This window comes from Arvicanthis niloticus, chromosome 2, assembly GCF_011762505.2.
Source record: "Arvicanthis niloticus isolate mArvNil1 chromosome 2, mArvNil1.pat.X, whole genome shotgun sequence".
Lineage (NCBI taxonomy): Eukaryota > Metazoa > Chordata > Mammalia > Rodentia > Muridae > Arvicanthis > Arvicanthis niloticus.
Window position 1 is genome coordinate 101030742 of NC_047659.1, and position 20006 is coordinate 101050747.

The following is a 20006-nucleotide window of genomic DNA, read 5'->3' on the forward strand; positions in this document are numbered from 1 at the left end:
AACAATGGAGGAGTGTTTCTCTTTCTCCACATCCTTGCCAGCATCTTCTATCACCTGAGTTTTTTAATTTCTACCATGAATGACAGCAGCTCACCACAGTTAGCTCCCTCCATAAGAAGGAGACTCCATCAAATAAAAACAGAAAGCAAGGTGACTGTGAAAGCAGAGAAAGATTTGACAATCCCTGGCTTTATAGATGAAGGAAAGGGACTTGAGCCAAGGGATGCAAAGAATGCACTCCTCTGTGGCCCTCAGGGGATTGTGGCTCTGCCAACATCTTAGGTTAACCCAATGAAACCATTTCAGACTTCTCTCCTGAGCTGTAAAATAGCCCAAGTATATTATGTTAATCCTCCAGTGATGATTTGTCATAGCAGCCACCACACTAACACTTCAAAGACAAAATAATCACAATCAGCTTGACTTTAAAATGTGATATTTGAAGTTATCTTTTTTATTATTTCTATATGACATGTACTAATAATAAAAAATATAAAACTACCAAATGTTATGACATGGTAGTATGCATGAGTAAGATTGGTTTTTAAGACAGAATGTCTGCCTACTTAGACAAGGTCTGCATGATCCTCCTGCCTCAGCATCCCAGATGCTTGGATTACTGGCATGAAACACAGTAGTGCCAAGCAATGAAATATCTACACATAGTCTCTGCTTCAACTGCTCAGCTCTGCCATTATAGGACAACACACACACACACACACCATTGTATATACATTATATATACATATATGATATATATGTCATTATAGCTCAGCCATACATACTGCACCAATGAATGAGCATGGCTGTCTTCCAGCAAAAGTTTATAAACAGCAAAATGTGAATGTGTAAAAAAAAAAAAAAAAGGAAGAAAAGAAATCACACTTCACTTTTTATATGTCACAAGATATTATACTTGATTTTTTTTCAACTACTTAAAAATGTAAAAAGAAAAAAGAAAGAAAACCATTTTAGCTTACAGGTGACAAGCTGATTTGTCCCTGAGGCATTATATGTCAATCTGATCTTTGCACAGAGAAAACTAAATCTGCTGACTACCAGACTCTCTGACACAGCTTGGCAGTGCTATCCTCAGTACCTGCAGCTTGGCAGTGCTATCCTTAGTACCTGCAGCTTGGCAGTGCTATCCTCAGTACCTGCAGCTTGGCAGTGCTATCCTCGGTACCTGCAGCTTGGCAGTGCTATCCTCAGTGCCTGCTGACTTCACCTGTTCCGCTCTAACTGTATTAGCATTGTACCTTATTACCTATAGAGAGATGTGGGAATTAGAGAAAAGAAAATGTCAGTAGCATCCCCAGAGGTCGAAGCTCTGCACATGCAGTAGAAGGTCTGTAGTGATGAAGACAACCCCATATCCACTCTCCTAATTCAGTCTTCCTGATACAAGACTGTGGACGGACACTTGAAATATTAATCTAACAGGCAAATTTTCACTTTAATTCTTATATTATTTTAATAGTCACATTTGAAAGTACAACTCTAGTGGAAAGAAGCAAGGCAGGAGAGAAGCAAGATATAAATGTAGTCATAAAAAGAATGTGGAGATGCCTTGGCCTTTAAAGTGTTTGTTACACAACCCAAGTCCCCAGAACCATGAGAATTGCATAGGCATGGCTTTCCCTAGAATCCCAGCCTCTGAAAGATTCTCAGGGAAAGCTGGCTAATAGACTCGCCATATTGGCTAGCTCTAGGTTTGAAAGACCCTGTCTGAATAAGTGGAAGAACAATTGTGAAAGACTCCAGACATCAACTCAGACCTCTCTATATGCACAGGCACACACATGCCTGTGTTACATACATGCAGGAAAAGAAGACAGATGATGACAGACAGAGGGATGGATAGATGATTGATAGAAGACAGATGATAGATTGATAGACCAGGAGATAGATGGATAGATGGACAATGAATGGATAGACAGATAGACAAAGAGACAGGCAGGCAGATCATAGTATTCTACAGAAAAAAGAATTTGAACCAGAATCTTCAGTCTCCTAAATCTACTTCATAAGCACCAAAATTAATTAACATTCAATAGCCACCAGTATCTAGGTGTCACTGGAGAGCGTTTTAGGAGCCGATCTTCACAATAATTCTAAACAATTAGAAGAAAAATGAATCTACTATTAATAGTGCAGAACCCCATCTTGGGACAATCCAGATTCCTAGTTAGAAGACTAATTGTAGGTGTGTTTTAGAATCACTGTGATGTTTCCACCACATTAACTTTAGAAAAACTGCTTCCAGGTCAATGAGCCCAGAAGACTCAGTGTTTGTCTTATAACTAAATCACAGACAATTTTCTCCTGGTAGAATACATGCAAAGGCCTGACACAGAGACCTATGCCTACAGTGCCAGCCACTTGGAGGCTGAAGTGGAAGTATCACTTAATCCCAGGAGACCAGGAATAGACCAAGCAACATAGCAAGAGCTATCCTTAAAGGAAAGGAGAACATATGAGGAAATCTATTATTTTCTTGCCAAAGAAAGGTGTCAAACTAAAGAGCAGTTTAGTTTGCAAGTTTGTGAGGCATTGAGAGCAGGAAGCTAGTATGTGCCCTGCAGACAGCCCAGACGCCTGTTCCAACCAGAGTGGCATCTTGTGGGCTCTTCTTTCTTAGTCTATTTGGAGCAGAGCTCTGGCTCTCTCAGAAAAGCGGTGGTGAGTGGCAGCTTTGGAACCATGGACGTGTGTACCACAGGAGATTTGCACATACTATAACGTGTCTTCTCCTCTCTCTAGTGGGAAAAACAGAATGTATGACGTCCTCCACGAGACCATCGAAAATGATTTCCCTAAGTTCCTGGGAAAGATCTTTGCATTCCTTGCCAATCCAGGCCTGATCATTCCAGCCATCCTACTGATGTTGTAAGTTATCCTTGACAATCCAGGCCTGATCATTCCAGCCATCCTACTGATGTTGTAAGTTATCCTTGCCAATCCAGGCCTGATCATTCCAGCCATCCCACTGATGCTATAAGTTATCCTTGACAATCCAGGCCTGATCATTCCAGCCATCCCACTGATTCTGTAAGTTACCCAGGACCCTGGCTCTGCCTCATGGAAACATCTCCCGGTAGCTGAGGCTTTCTGGACAGGGGTCTCCATTTCCCTCTCTTAGTCTGGATTTTCCAGAAGCAGACCCTGAGACAGATTCAAATGCAAGTAGTTTATCAGGGAGTAGGGATGGTGAGGGATATGGCTACCTCTGTCATAGATGAATCTGCTGTAAATCTTTCTGGAAAACCCAAAGAACTATGTGCTCAGAGTTACTTGTCTAGGGGTAAGGAGTCTCAGGCATTTGCAACCAACCAGATTGATTGGAAATATCAAAGAGCTGTGGAATCTGATCTCAGAGCACTGACAGTGCGAGTGTGTTTGTTATGCTTGGATGTGTGGTGTCTTCTAAGGACCATGGTTGAAGCGCTGGTCCCCAGCTGGTGGCACTATGTTTGAGAAGATCTAGAAACTTTAGTTGGGGCTAGCTGGAAGAAGTAGTTTATTGGATATATTACTACCTGGTCACTGGGACCACAATACCAAATGCTACATGACGCTATTCCTGGGAAACTGTGAACAAACATCTCACCAGCATCAAAGTTCAACTCTGTGAGCCAGTGAGTAATTCTGAGTAGGAGTTCTGGGCTACTTACAGAAACAGAAGTGACTCAAAGACACCCAAGCATGGATGACAGTTGACAAAAGCTGGAAAGCTGAAGCTCACTGTACAGCCTGCAGGCAGATCAACAGATTGAAGTCTCTTTTCAGGCAACGCTGTCAGTCTCTTCGTCTTTTAAGCTTCTCTGACTGAGCATCTCTCAGCAGTTGTTATTGCTTAGAAGCTTGGGGATGCAGGCCTAGTTCATCTGGTCTGCTCAGGGACTTTCTAGTTCATTTGTTTGTTTAAAAACAACAACAATAACAAATAAACAACAACAACAAAACCAGTATATGAGTTTGTAGTGTTGGCTGGCCTGGAGATTTCTGGGTAGACCAGATGATTTTGAATTCATACAGATCCACTTGCCTCTGGCTCCTGAGTGCTGGGTCACCTTCAAGCTTTTTTGAGTTGTTTATTTCCTGTGTTTTAACAGTTCATCAGCAGAACTAACTGTTTCACCTCTGTAGACACTCTCAGCCTTGAGTCAGTCTCCTGCTGGATGGGCTGTTCCACCTCAGAGGAAATCTGCCACCCAATGCTCAGCATAAACCAGAGGGAGAAAGGTTCACTTTGCTCCTGTTTTAGAGACATAACAGAACAGTTCCTGTCATAGCTGACCAGGAAGTAGGGGGAGTGGGACCCAGTGCTTTGCCTTCGCCATTTTCTTCCTTCTTCAGCCCATTCACCCCAGCTCACCAGATGGCACTACCTACATCACCCTCACTCACACCAGAGGTACGCTGTACCATCTCCTAGGCAGTTCTACACTGGGTCAGGCTGACACTGAAAAAGCATCCTTTGGGTTTGTATTTTGTCTGAGGCCCTGGCTGTCTTTTCTTTGCTCCCCATCCACTGTTATGAAGCTGCTTTACACCCTCTTTGTCAAGGTGGGCTGATGTCTCTGAAATCATGAACATAATCCTTCCTCCTTTAAAATCATTTCTCTTGTGTACTTCATATGAGAAACAACAAAGTAATAACAGAGGGCAGTTCAGCCTGACCTCTCTGTATAAACAATGATCAAATTTTCCTCCTGGCCACTGAATTCTCAGAATAAGGACTCTGAGACTAATTATTTATTAATAAATGCTTAGGCCATAAGCCTCAGTTTGTTCTCTGACTTGCTCTTACTTTTTTATCCCTTTTATTCTCTTAGGTTCAGCTATGTGGCTGGTTTCCACTCCTTGTCTTCTTTTTTTCTGTCTCCTCAGAGTTGCTGGGGTGAATTGCCCTTATTCATTAACAAACATGTCATAAGCATAACAAAAAAGTGATGCTTATAAAAGATTCTCTCTTCATGTCTGGGCTGTATTAGTTTGCTTTTTGTTGCTATGACAAACATTATAGCCAAAAGCACCTTTAAAGGGAGAGTGTTTGTTTGGCTTACAGGACTCCATGTCCATCATTGCAGGGAGTCAGAGAGGATCTCAAGCAGGGCCACTCACTGGAGCCATACCATCAAGCAATGTTCTGACTGGCTTGCTCCCCACGGTTTTCTCATTTTCACAATTTGACCAGCACCACTTGCTGTCTTTTTTCCAGTGTGAGTTTCTGCCTTCTTTATTTAAAAATCATGTTTGGACTTATTTCCAGGTCTTCAATTCTATTTCACTGGTCTGTTCTCGTGTCTTTGTCTGTTTTTGTGGCAATACCCTGCTGGGTTTTTTTTTTTTTTTTTTTTTAACTGTCTCTGTAGCACAGTTTGAAATGGGGATGGTAGCACCTCTGGCAATTCTTTTATTATTCAGGATCATTTTAGCTATCCTATAACATTTTTTATGTTTCCATATGAAGTTGAAAAATGTCCTTTCAAGTTCTGTGAAGAATTTCATTGAGGTTTTGATGGAGATTGCATTGAATCTATAGAATGCCTTTGGTAGGATGACCGCTTTTACTATATTTATCTTACTGATCCATGAGCATAGGAGATCTTTCCATCTTCTGATGTCTTCTTCAATTTCTTTCTTCAGTGGCTTAAAGTTTTTAATCATTCAAGTCTTTCACTTGCTTGGTTACAGTGACCCCTTAATATGTTATATTATCCAAGGGTATTGTGAAAGGTACTATTTCCCTAATTTCTTCTTAGACCATTTGTCATTTGTATATAGGAAAGCTACTGGGGTTTGTGTGTGAATTTTATATACTGCTACTTTGCTGAAAGTGTTTATCGGCTGTAGGAATTGCCCAGTAGAGTTTTTAGGGTCACTATTATGTAGTCTGCAAATAAAGGTACTTTGACTTTTCCCCTTCCAGTTTGTATTCCCTGATCTCCTTCAGTTGTCTTATTGCTCTAGCTAAGACTCCAGGTACTGTATTGACTAGGTATGAAAAGAGTAGACAACCTCATCTTGCTCCTTATTTTGGTGGGAATTCTTTGAGTTTCTCTCCATCTGAGTTGTTGACTAGGGGCCTCCTGTAAATTGGTTTTATTTGTTGAGGTATGTCCCTGGAATCCCGAATCTCTCCAGGAATTTATCATGAGTGGGTGTTGAATTTTCTCAAAGGCCTTTTCTACATCTAATAAGGTGATCATGTGGTTTATATGGTGGATTACATTTATTGATTTATATGTTAAAATCATATGTTAAATCATTACTGCATCTTTGAGTAAGCCTATTTGGTCATGAAGGTTGATCTTTTTGATGTGTTCTTTGATTTTTGTTTACAAGTATTTTATTTACAAGTATTGATTGTGAATTTTTGCAACTAAGTTCATATGAGAAATTGGTCTGTGTCCTGGCTCACGCTGCTCCATGCTGCCCCAGGTTTGGAGGCCAAGTGCTCTGGTCCGTGGGTCAGTCAACAGGGTCTAACAAGAGAGGGAATGGGGATAAAGGGGCAAGAGATGTGAAGAATGGAGACAAGACAGAGAGTCTGATCAAGTCCCGTTTATTGAAAGAAAATCCTGGGTATTTATAGGCACAAGCAGGAGAGCACAGCTGAAGACACTTTACCACGTGCACCTTGCAGCTGGGGGCATTAAACAACAAAACAAGATATGTGAGAAAAATAAGATGTTTATCAGCATGTGCTCAGCTGTTGTGGACTGTTGAAAAACAAGTCTCTTGTCAGGGTATATAGCTCAAGATGGCTGCAAAGATGATAGCCACTTTCTGCTAGGAGTTGGCTCTCAACAGGTCTGTACTTTTCTTTGTTGGTTCTTTATGTGGGTTAGGTATCAGGATAACTGTGGTCTCATAAAAAGAATTCTGTTTCTGTTTTGAGGAATAATTTGAGGGGTATTTCAATTAACTCTTCTTTGATAGTCCAACAGAATTCTATTCTAAAAACCATCTAGCCTTGTGCTTTTTTTTGGCCAGGAGACTTTAAATGACTGCTTCTCTATCATTAGGAGTTACAGATCTGTCTAAATTGCTTAGTCGATCTTGATTTAACTTTGGTAGATGGTATGTTATACCCACACTCAATAAAATGGAGTCTAGAACCTGGGATGGTAGGATCAGCTCTACTCTGCTAAAGACAAAGGTTTGGTATTTCAGAAATCCTAGGAAAAACACTCAGTTTCTGTTATTTTCTAATATCCCAGGACCATAGGATGTATGCTTTTTCTCTTTTAGTCTGGCCATCTACTACCTGAACTCCGTTTCAAAAAGTCTTTCCAGAGCTAATGCCCAGCTTCGAAAGAAGATCCAAGTGGTGAGTCTCTCAGGAGCAGCATGCCTAACTGTGTTCTTGTTAGTCTCTCGGGAGCTACATCCCTGACCTTGTTCTGTGAGTCTCTTGGGAGCTACATCCCTAACAAAGTTCTTGTTTCTCAATGATTTGCTCTGTGACATCAGTTGTGTTCTTTCAATGCTTTCCTCATAAGTCAAATCCCAAAGTGCCTACACTACAGGAAGCATCCTGTAGGGTTCAACAGCATGCATATACAGTATGAAAATATTTGAAAAGCTGATGGTACAGCTTAGTGGTAGAGAAAGTGCTTAATATTCACAAGGCTTAGAGTCAGTCACTAGCACTCACGCATTTGCACACACACACACACACACACACACACACACACACACAAAGAGCCCTTAATAGTATATGTACTAAAAGAAATGACCGAACAAATATTACTGATCCTTACCCTAAGATGTCTCCTCAGTTTCCTTGATAAACAGGCAGCTTCTCTCAACTGATACTCTGGTATCCTAGCTGGTGATATCCAACTGATACTCAGACTGTTCTCTCTAGACAAACACACGCGCATACACACAGAGATACATCACCCATATGTACATACATATACACACAGACACACACACATATATACGTCATACACGCTCACACATACACATACATACACTCACAAACACACACTCATACATACACTTACACATATATATACACAGAGACACAAACACATACACATTCATACACACTCATACACACACACTAATTCTAATAATCTCTGAGTTACATATACACCCACACATACACAAACATACTCACACACATATACCATACACACACACACATACACATGCACGCATAGACAAACTCTTAACAATCTCTAAGTCCTGCCATTCTCATTTCCTGTCACGCTTCTGGAACTAACTTTATATATCTTACTGCCAGTTCCCCACGCACACCTCCTTCTGCCCAGATACAGGAGAACACTGAAGTAAAGGATAGGCATTCCTTCAAGTGCTGTGTGAAACCGGAGCTACACACTACACTCTCCAGTTAGGTGTAGAACCAATAACAGGCAGTTGAAGGCAGTCAGCAAGAACTATAAACATGGTCCTACCTCACCTCTCATGATCCAGAGCTCTAAGCATCAGATACCCATACCCTTTGCTGACATATATGATTCCTTTTTTCCCCCCTAGCTCCGTGAAGTTGAGAAGAACCATAAATCCATCAAGGGAAAAGCCATAGTCACATATTCAGAGGACACAACTAAGAACAGCTCCAAAAATGCCACCCAGCTACATCTTACTAAAGAAGGTATTTTTTCCAAGTCCACATAGAAGTTGTAAAGAATATCTGATGTGAACTTGGACTGAGCTGGGTTTGAGATAAGGATACTGGTAATTAGTTAGCAGTATGAAGCACCTACGTCCTGGGATGGTGATGATGAAAGCAGACCGTGTAAAGTGCTCAATGGAACCCTGGTGCACAGAGTAAACTAACAAATACTTGCTAGAGGCATAAAGAGACATGCTATAAAGAGACATGCTAGAGCCAGAGTGGTAGCTCAGAAGTTAAGGGTGCTGGCTGCTCCCAAAGGATCAGGTTCTACTTCCAGCACACATACGGCAGCTCACAGTCCAACGCTATCTTCTGGCATCTCTGAGCACTACACACACGGCCCACAAACATACATGCAGGGAAAGCACTCATATATAAATAATAATAAAAACTTCTGCCAGGCAGTGATGTACCTTTAATCCTGCACTCCCAAGCAGAGGCAGGCAGATCTCTGTGAGTTCAAGGCTAGCCTGGTCTACAGAATGAGTTCCAGGACAGCCAGGACTACACAGACAAATCCTGTCTTGGGAAAATAATAGTAATAATAATAATAATAATAATAATAATAATAATAATAATAACTTTCAAAGAGACATACCACATAGAATAAGCTGGTAGGAGAGGGTAAAAAGTCTTTTCCAGAAGGGTCTCAGATCTCTAAAGAGTGATCACAGATAGATCAGGCTGATGTTGGAGAGAGGAAATGGCAGGATTCAAAGAAAGACTATGTCTGAGGTTATCTCGTTGTCTCGGGAGCACCTCTGTTTTACAGGGTGCCAATATGCCACAGTGTTGACCTAAGATGAGAGAACTGTACAAGATGCAGCATAGATTATTAGTCAATAATTTAAGAATTTTCCTATGTGTTCCAATTTATTAGTAGTTGCATTTCACATATTCTTCACCATTATTTTTAAGCATTGACCAGAATAATACTATCTGCTATGACCAACAGATCCAAAATATCTCATTACATCTCATTCAATGTAAAATCCAAATGGGGGCATTTCCACCTAGTGAGCACAAGTACAGGGGATGTTATAGGTGCACAGAGCTAAGGCTAGGCATTTGAGGTGCTGAGCCTCTTGTCCAAAGGAACTGGAGATAAGGGCTCACACAGCTTTACTAGAGTGATAAGAGAGCTTTATTGGGAGTGAAGCAACAGTACCAATCAGAAGAGGACACTGTAGATAAAGACTGACAGCAGAGGACATTCGGGAAGATAGTCTGTAGCCCTGGCATACATCTGGAGTCTCACTTTGTGGGGAAGTAGTGGCTGGTTACCAAGAGGCATAGTTTGATGGATTCTTGTTGTATTCATAGATTAAGTCACACGTTCATTTTTCTACTTCGAATATTTGCCTTACGGTGCATGTGCCTAAAACAAGTTCAGAATGACTCAGCTCTTCCATTCATCATACCCAGATAGATTGGGAATACACTTGAACAGAAGCTGTCTAAATGTAATTGTTGTTAGGGGCAGAAAATGTATACTATTGTTCAGAGAGGGGGTTCTGAGGTTGCTATATTGTTCAAAGAAGCAATGTTAATAGTACATTCAGGTAATGGAGCCAAGCTGCCAAATGCATTATTATAAGAGAGGATATGGTGTGTTTTAACACAAAACTAAATAGGACCCCAGGATACTACACTATCCCCTATGCTTGTCTGCTTTGAAAGGAACAGATGACTCCTTCTATCCCATGGTTCTACCTGTATCAAATGTCTGAAAGAAGAAAAGCCTAGAAGTTATAGTTGGTGGTGGTACATAAAAATCCACAGAGGAACACTGTCTATTCTGTGATCCATAAGAAGAGGAACTGAGTTTAGGAAGGAGCATGTCTCCATCTTGGGACAAGGAGGAAGGAGAAGATATGTAAGTGAAAGAGCTGTAAATGAGGCCATTTTCTAGGGGGTTATATACTCTCTTCCCTTCCATCATCAGATTTGACCTGGCCATCACCCTGAGACTGAGGCTGCTGTTACTACTGTCCCAATTTTTACTCTGGAAAACCTAGAATAAAACTCTACCCTTGGGGCTGGAGGGGTGGCTCGGCAGTTAAGAATTCTTGCTGATCTTCCAGAGGCCACAGGTTTCCCTGACACACACACTGGGTAGCTCATAACCCCTGTAACTCCAGCTCCAGGGGATCTGATGACTTCTGTCCTCCAGAGACACCTGCACATACCTGACATACATTCACACACATAAATAAATAAATAAATAAATAAATAAATAAATAACATTTATCTATTTAAAATAAATCTAAAACCCAAACAAAAAACCTCTAGCTTAAGGCCAGAGTTCAAATTCTAGTTCCCCAGCCAGCAAACAAAGGTCTTCTTATTCAAGTACATACCAGACCCCAAGGGCAATCTGACAGCTCCAAATGGGACTAGGATCTACATACATAGCAGAGCAGCCTAGAAAGCTCCAACTGGAACACAGACAAAATCTTCTACATCTTTATCCTTGTCTCTCTTTTCCAGAGCCCACATCTTACTCTCCTAGCCAAATCCAGACCCTGGACAAGAAGGCACAGGGCCCCCGCACCTCCAGTACTGATGGTGGGGCCTCACAGTCTACCTCCTGGCACCATGTTGGGTCTCAGCCACCAAGAGTCAGACAAGATTCTGGCCAACTCCAGTCTCAGACTTACACAGGCAGGTCACCTTCTGGAAAGAGAACCCAGAAGCCTCACAACTGATGGCTGGCATCCATGGGTGTCCCAGTCCTGGGCTTGATTCTCGGGCTCTACTGTTTTACATATCTCTTCCCTTCTTGTCTCACACACATACATGTTTCCCTATGACACATGTAACATATGAACTTTAATCCTTGCTTCTAGACCTTGATTACTACCTAAAGGGAAGAGCAATGGCTTCCCTGATTTGGGGAGTGGGAGGAGCTAAAACCCTGTCTGAACTAACTGGCCCTCCCAATATCTTGTTCAGGAAACCTTGGACCTCACACACTAGTGGTTTCCCTTGGCTCCAGACTTGGGGAGACAGGAATAAGGCCAGGATTCCCTGTGTGGACTTTTTCCATGGTGTATATGTTAGGACTCAGTTTCTACAACCCCTCTGAGCAAAACTATGGTGTAGAAGAGCCTACAGATCTTACATCAGCCCCATCTAAAAGAGGCTATGTGGTTCAAATGGCATGTCCAAGCAAAGGAAAACAGAGATGGATTAGCCAGAGTCCGCCCAACAGGAAGATCCACAACACCCAGCACCCAGCCTGGGAAGCTGATGCCAATCAAACACAGAGACTGCATTGGAGCCTCCTAGCAACAAGACAAAGAAACACACAGGCAACATGGTTCTTCTGACCCAACTGAAGAAAACTTGAAGATTGCTCAGGGCAGGAAAGTCTTTTTCATGCATCAAATTCTAAAAGGAATTAATCTGATTCTTGTATAAGTGTCCTTGAAGATGGTAATTCTCTGCAAAATGTCTCCTAGTAGGTGTAAGTGAGGGAAGCCAGACTGTTAAGAAGGCTTTGCACTATTCCCTATGCTTGTCTGCTTTGAAAGGAACAGATGACTCCTTCTATCCCATGGTTCTACCTGAATCAAATGTCTGAAAGAAGAAAAGCCTAGAAGTTATAGTTGGTGGTGGTACATAAAAATCCACAGAGGAACACTGTCTATTCTGTGATCCATAAGAAGAGGAACTGAGTTTAGGAAGGAGCAAAGGTTTGAAGAGAGGTTTAGGAGAAGCCAAAGGTTTGGCAAGGTAGAAGAAGTCTTGATTCTCTAGAAACCCCAAGTGTAAGAAAGACAGTATTTTCCTCTATATTCCCAGACACAGGTGAGCAGCAAAGCTTCAGGCCAAGGGAGCATCTCACCCCACGTCTGGGTATTCTGAAGGGAGTACTCTTTTAGCCAGCTACAGTTTGTAGCTATTACCTGAGTCCTCAGGAGCCCTCAAAGGTATCTCACGCACATACACTCGCACATGCACATGCACACACACACACACATACTGAACATCAGGCAAAGTCCTGGTAGTGAGAAGATTTCACAGCTACTCATACAATTAACACAGTTCTCAAACTGAATTTCACACATAAGCTACAATGGAATGGAAATGAAGGCATATGAGCAGGAGAAACAGGGTAGTTACTTCACCTCAGTCCATCTGTCTTAGCTAGGGTTTTACTGCTGCGAACAGATACCATCACCAAGGCAACTTTTATAAGGACAACATTTAATTGGGGCTGGCTTACAGGTTCAGAGGTTCAGTCCATAATCATCAAAGCAGGAGCATGGCAGCATCTAGGCAGTCATGGTGCAGGCAGAGTTGAGAGTTCTACATCTTCATCTGAAGGCTCCTAGCAGAATAGACTTCCAGGCAGCAAGGATGAGGGTCTTAGAGCCCACACCCACAGTGACACACTTACTCCAACACGGCCACACCTTCTAATCAAGCCACTCCCTGGGCGGGGCATATACAAACCATCTCACACACCATCCTAACAAAATGAAGACTTCCATGAACTCCCAGTGAGCCTCCAGATCTGACACTGCCTTCAAGTCACACACTGCCATCTGGGGACAAACATTCTGGCTGTAAGCTTACCTAAGATATCAACACAGGAATTCAGGCAAGCTAAGCCACACCAGCCAGCAAAGGCCACAGCAGCTTCCATGTCATGTTGTCAGTATCATCTAGCCTGCATAATGCCAACTCAGAAACGAGAACAAGTGGAGGTACCTCTTGAGCCATCAGCCTGTTACTGTTGGGCATCTGACAGTTAACAGTACACATACGCGGCTATTACAAACCAAATAAATCACCTGTTTTGAGGAAACATAATTTTATGTAAAGAAATATATTTTCTGTCTATTGCTATATACTAAGCAAGCTCTTAAACTGATGCCTTAAAATGGGTTGGGCATAGTGACACATGCCTATAATTCTGGGCACTTGAGAGGCAGAGACAAGAGGTTTGCATCAAGCTCAATGCCAATCTAGTTTGCAAAGTGAATTTCAGACCAGCCAAGCAAGGCTATATCACGAGAACCTGTCTCAAAAATCCAAAAGGAAAGTAAGTAAAGTATATTAAATATTTGTTATATTGAATAGTGTCTATGGGTCAAGAATTTGGGGGTGATCTGGGGAGATAGCTTAATCAGTAAAGCGCTGACAGTGAAAGTATGGGAACCTGAGTTTGAGCCCTAGAACCCACGGAAAAGTCAGAAGCAGTAGCCTGCATCTGTAACTCAAGTGCTTACAGGCAAGGGGATGTGGACACAGACAGACCCTAGGGACTTGTTGACTGGCCAGTCTAGTTCAAACAGTGAGCTCCAGAGTCCATAATTCTGTAGAGCTGGATAGAGGAAGGCACTGGATATGGATTTCCACATCATGTATATACACTGAATATGTGCTTGTATTTGCAGAATGGGGAGAGGGGGAAGGAAGAAGGGGGAGACAACTCCTGAGTTAGAATACCCAGGTTGATGAAGGAATATCTTCATACATGTGCAGCTCATGCGTGCATGCGCACACAGAGAGAGAGAGAGACAGAGAGACAGAGAGAAACAGAGAGAGAGACAGAGAGAGAGAGAGAGAGAGAGAGAGAGAGAGAGAGAGAGAGAGAGAAGAATCTAGGCACTGCAAACAAGTGAAGCTGAAAAGCACAATTCCATAATGGTTCACACACATGGCTATGAGCAGGAGCCCTTAATTCCTCCTGGGTATTGGCAGGAGACCATGGTTATTCTCCCTGTGAACTTCCATAAAGCTGTTTCAGAGTCAAAACTATGGAGGCAGATCTGCAGTAAAGGGGATTCTGTCTGTTAATAAGCAAAGGTTAGGATTGCAATCTGGAATACAGCATGCACAGGCCAGAGAGGACTATGTTACATGTGTAGAACAAAGGAAAGGTTGACTGTTTCTTAGAGAGATCTACACAGGATATTTTGGGAAAAAAAAAAGTCCTGTGTCATTGTGGGCATTTTCAGGAGCTAAAAGTTCAAACTGGCAGTACTTAATGTATAAACCCAGTCTTTTATTTTGAAGCTTTATTTGTATTGCATGGGTGTTTTGTCTGCATGTATGTTTATACACCTTATGCATGTCTGGTGCCCAAAGAGTCCAGAGGAGTGAATCAGATATCCCAGAATTGGAGTTATAGACAGTTGTTAGCTGCCATGTGGTTGCTGGGATTCAAATCCAAGTCCTCTCTGGTAGAGAAGCCAAAACTCTAACCACTGAGCAATTTCTCTATCCTCCACTGTCTAGTAAATCTTCACAGCTACTTGAGTGAGCTAAAGAAGGAGGTGGAGGAAGAACACATTGGGTGAAAGAAAAATGTTAAGGTGATGTGGGCTTGCAGTCAAAGGACATTACTATCAAAACAAATAAAGGTGGCTATCTGCCCTGCTTTCTTAGGGGTGACTTTCCAGCATATTCCATTTTAGCACTTCATATTCTCAGAAGGCATCACAGCCTGTGAAGGAGGGCTAGCAGCAGAGCTGTGGGTAGGGCATGGCTACCCAGGTAACATTATCCAAAGCACAGGGCTAAGTGTATCCATCCTGCCTCTGTGGACCTGGCCAAAACGTAGAGCTTTGTAGACATAACTCAGAAGGAACTGGACCAGTGTGCCCCACCCAATTACCAACCTCAGAATCAGAGTCCAGTGTGATGGGTACTCCAAAGGTGGCTGCACCACTATCCTGGCTATCCAGCTGTGAGAGATCATCCTGTCAGACTCCCCAGGTCTCCTCTTATACCTACGGTTGTATCTACATTTGACTTACAGTTGTAGCCTTCTTGGTTATCTGCCACTGCCACCTTCAAGCACCCAGAAGGTGCATTTGGGTACCAGCAGGCTAAGCTGGTGTAGCAGGAATAGTCTTTGAAGAGCTAAGGAAAATTCTGACTCTGGTGCCACCTGTGGTAGGATCAGGATACAGCAAGTTCTAAACTTCCAAGGACAAGGACCACCTCCCTTTTTCCCTTAGAGTGCCTTGTTACTATACAAACTATGTACTGGGATGTTAAGGAAAACCTGTCACCTCAGCTGAGGCTAGTTGGGCTAGTTTAACTCATGTGGCAATTGACAAGTACAGGCTGGAGTGGCTTGCTGTCTCTGCCTAACCCTGACTGTCTAACAGGGTTTACACTTATAAATGGCCTCAGAGTTCCTACAGAGAGTAGACGTGACACAGCTTTGAACCCTGGGGCTCGAACAATGTCATTTTGCTGCATTCTCTACCCAGATTCAAAGGGTGGAAACAGAGTACATCTCCCAATGGCAGGAACACCAAGAACTGGGGACCAGGGTTCATCTATCACTAATAAGTTTTGGTGGGCAGATAAAAGTATTTGTCTCTTACACAAAAAGACATATACTTATACACAGGGCCTCATCTCGCTCAATCTGAGCCTGAGACTCTGCCTGGCCCTTGGGGCCTAGGGAGGAGTGATAACTTTAGGCCCCATTATCTCTATGGGATGGGTCCCTCAGCAGAGGCCTCTTTGTTTGACTAGTGGGTTGGGAGTGAGGAGGGCTTGTGTAAACCAAGAGTCCTGGAGGTCAAGAAGAAAGGTGCAGAATGAGGCAGGCCTTGCTCCCATCACTCTTAAGGAACCCAATCACTTAGTATTCTTATGCCTCAGTTTCTACAGCTCAATATTGAGGACGACAGTTTTCCACTATCACCCCGACTTATACACTCACTGAATGTCTTAGGGTTTTAGTGTTGTGAATAGACACCAGGACCAATGCAAGTCTTACAAAGGACAACATTTAATTAGGGCTGGCTTATGGGTTCAGGGTTCAATCAATTATCATTAAGGCAGGAGCATGGCAGCATCCAGGCAGGCATGGTGCAGGAGGAGCTGAGAGTTCTACATCTTCATTTGCAGGCTGCTAGCAGAATACTGACTTCTAGGCAGCTAGGATGAGGGTCTTAAAGTCCACACCCACAGTGACACACCTACTCCAACAGGGCCACACCTTCTAAGAGTGACACTCCCTGGGCTGAGCATACACAAACCATCACACTGATGCTAGTAGTTGATGTGCTAGCCAGTAAGGGAAACTGACTAAGGTATAGTAGCACACAGGTTTTATCCTAGCATTCTAGAGACAGAGACAAGTGGATCTCTAGGAGTTTGAGGCCAGGCTGATTTACAGAATGAGAGCCTACATAGGGACCCTGTCTCAAAATGATTTAATAATAATAATAATTATTATTATTAATAAATTTTAATATAAGTGTTTCCCTTTATAAATACAACTATGGGGCTGCCAAGATACAGCCTGGATTAGTAGCACACACTTTTAATCTCAGCATTTGGGAGGCAGGGGCAGGCATATCTCTGGTGAGCTTAATGCTTACATAACATGTTCCAAGCCAGACAGGCCTCACTGGAACTCACTGTTCCAGTGACAGTTCCAGGACAGTCAGAGCTACATAGTGAGACCCTATCTCAAATAAGTGATAGATAGATAAATAGATAGATTAGATAGATAGATAGATAGATAGATAGATAGATAGATAGATAGACAGACAGACAGACAGGAATAAATCAGATGGAGAACCATACAAGAAGACATCCAACATCGATGTTTGGCTTCTCCATGTACATTCTTACACACATTTATGTACTTGTGAAAAACATACATTTTGGTACATTTACAACAGAATACTACTCAGCTATTAAAAACAATAACATATGAAATTTTCAGGCAGATGGATGGAACTAAAAAAGAATTATCCTGATTGAGGTAACCCAGACCCAGAAAGACAAACATGGAATGTACTCACTTATAATGGACATTAGCTATTAAATAAAGGATAACCATGCTACAATCCACAGACTTAGAGAGGCTAAGTAACACAAAGAGTTCAGGGGACAGGAGTTGGGGAGACACATGGATCTCCCTGGAAGGGAGAAATAGAATAGATTTTGCAGGTTGTAGGGGGCAAATTACTTTTTTTTTTTTTTTTAAAGAGAAAGGACTCTTAACAAGACTGTTTAGAATGGAAAGGATGAAAATACTAACAATTAGTAAATTTACCATCTGAATGGATTTTCCAATTCCTATCATTTAAAAATGAAAGTAAATATTTACCTACCACCACTGAAAGTTGAATGGTATTGGTAACTGTCTCACCATGTGAAACTTAATTGTATTTAGAGACAATGTGTTGTTTATACATGTAAGTGAATGATTGAAGTCATTTTAAAAATGAACTTCAGAGGGTATGTAAAAATTGATGTTAGAAAATTCTTATATAAAATGGTATGCTATTGACAAATGAACAAAAAAGTGAGCTGGAGAGACTGCCCAGTGAGGGAGTGCTTGCCTGGTATCCTGGAGGCCCTGGTTCCATCACCAAAAATCACAACACGGGAAAGAAAAAAAACTATTACAAAGATATTACAAAGGTCTTGCACATTTTGTTAAAGCACTCAATAATTTTAAAAAGAAGTTAGGTGTAGTGGTGTGCACCTTTAATCCCAGCATTAGGAGACAGAGGCAATTGGATCTCTGTGAGCTAAGGCCAATGGGTCTACGTAATGAGTTCCAGGCCAGCCAGCCAGAGTTTAATAGTAAGAGCTTGTCCCAAATAATAATATTACAACAATAAAAATGACCCAGAAAGCAAGATGAATCTTCACTTCTTATGAAGCAACTCAAAGTCCACAAGCATGCAAAAGGTCCAGAAATGGCAGACTCAATCTACCTGTGTCTGTGGGGCCATAGACCTGGTTATCAGGAAGCATGGATCATTATTGGCCTTTCTGGAGAACAACTACCACAGGTGATTATGGGATATCAGTGCCTATAATTCTCTTATTACTTTGTTCACTATGAACAACCATAAGCAAAACATGAATTTCTGCTTTAGAAATATTCAGGAAGCAGGGGTTGGAGAGATGGCTCAGTGGTTAAGAGCACTGATTGCTCTTCCAGAGGTCCTGAGTTCAATTCCCAGCAACCACAAGATGGCTCACAACCATCTGTAATGGGATTCAATGCCTTCTGGTGTGTCTGAAGACAGCTACAGTGTACTCATATAAGTAAAATAAGTAAATCTTAAAAAAAAAAAAGAAAAGAAAAGAAAGAAATTCAGGAAGGATAAATTGGAGACAAAAGCAACAGCTTTACAAAAGTCTACTTCAATAGGAAAAGTCTGTCTGAACCTAGGCAAGAGCAATATATCAAAGAACCCTAGGGAAAGGAAGAAATGGTGTCTGAAATCACAATCTACAGATGCCCGCTAGGTTCAGAATTATAAACCTTACTGTACTATGTAATCCTGATTGGCCTGGAGCTATGGATATAGACCAAACTAGCCTTGAATTTAGAGACATCTGCCTCCCAAATGCTGTGATTAAAGGTGTGTGTCACCATTCAACTCCAGGGGTGGCATTTTAATGAAGTGGTGGAGGTGAGGAAGCCAAAGGAATATCTTGTTGTTTTGCTTGTTTGTGCTGTATTTCCTCATCTAATCACAAGCATTTATAGCTTACTTTTCTTCAGTCTCACTGGGTAACCTTGCCTGCCTTGGAATTTCTATGTAGCTCAGGCCTGTCTCTGCCTTCCAAGTACCAGAATTAAAGGTGTGTTCCACCATGTCCTGCCAAGCACTTGTAGCTTCCTAGTTGCAATACATACACATTTCTTTGACTATCCAAGTCCACCTCATTATCCAAGCCAGCTTCATGAGACAATTTACAGCCAACTTACTCCATGATTCTTTTTGCTCACTAAAGACCTCTCGAGAGTTTTTATGTTCTAAATTTAGACAAATATATACATATAGTTTACATATATGTGAATATATGAGATTTCTATGTGTACATATATATGTAAGTATGTACAGCTAAAACAAAAAGATTTACAATCATTTCTCCATACTCTGTGACATATGATCTCCTAGTCTCTACATCCTGCTTACTCAATACTGCCCATGAACTACCAAATTAACTCTGTAACCTACTGAGAGATTCTAACCTCTTACTGGAAACTCATTAATAGTTAAGCACCTCTAAAAACATAAAGATTTAGGATTAAGTTAAAAAAAATAATGGAGCTATGCCGTTACTATTTCCTATTATATTCTGGAATCATCCATTTGACCATGTATGCTAATTATTTGTCATGTTTAAGAAATCAACAGCTAAGTATTCAACAGATTAATTTTGTAATTCCACTCTAAAAAATGTGAAATGTGGGGCTGATGAGGTGGCTCAGTGGGTAAAGACACTTCTTACCAAGCCTGAAGACTCAAGTTCAATCCCTGGACCCCATGTGGTAGGAGAGAACCAACTCCCAAAAGTCTTGATCTACACACACAGTGCCATGCACACCTGC

At 41.8% G+C, this 20006-nt stretch overlaps 1 protein-coding gene across 1 annotated transcript in view; it reads left to right on the forward strand.

Moving 5' to 3' along the window:
* The window catches only part of Tmc2 (transmembrane channel like 2), a 60680-nt gene extending 48711 nt beyond the window's left edge, over positions 1 to 11969 (forward strand). Inside the window, exons 16-19 of the mRNA XM_034495440.2 lie at positions 2764 to 2889; positions 7261 to 7339; positions 8518 to 8635; positions 11150 to 11969. Of these exons, the coding sequence (XP_034351331.1) occupies positions 2764 to 2889; positions 7261 to 7339; positions 8518 to 8635; positions 11150 to 11367 (541 nt within the window). The 3' untranslated portion in view covers positions 11368 to 11969. The remainder of the gene's footprint in view (positions 1 to 2763; positions 2890 to 7260; positions 7340 to 8517; positions 8636 to 11149) is intronic.
* Positions 11970 to 20006: the final 8037 nt, after the last annotated feature.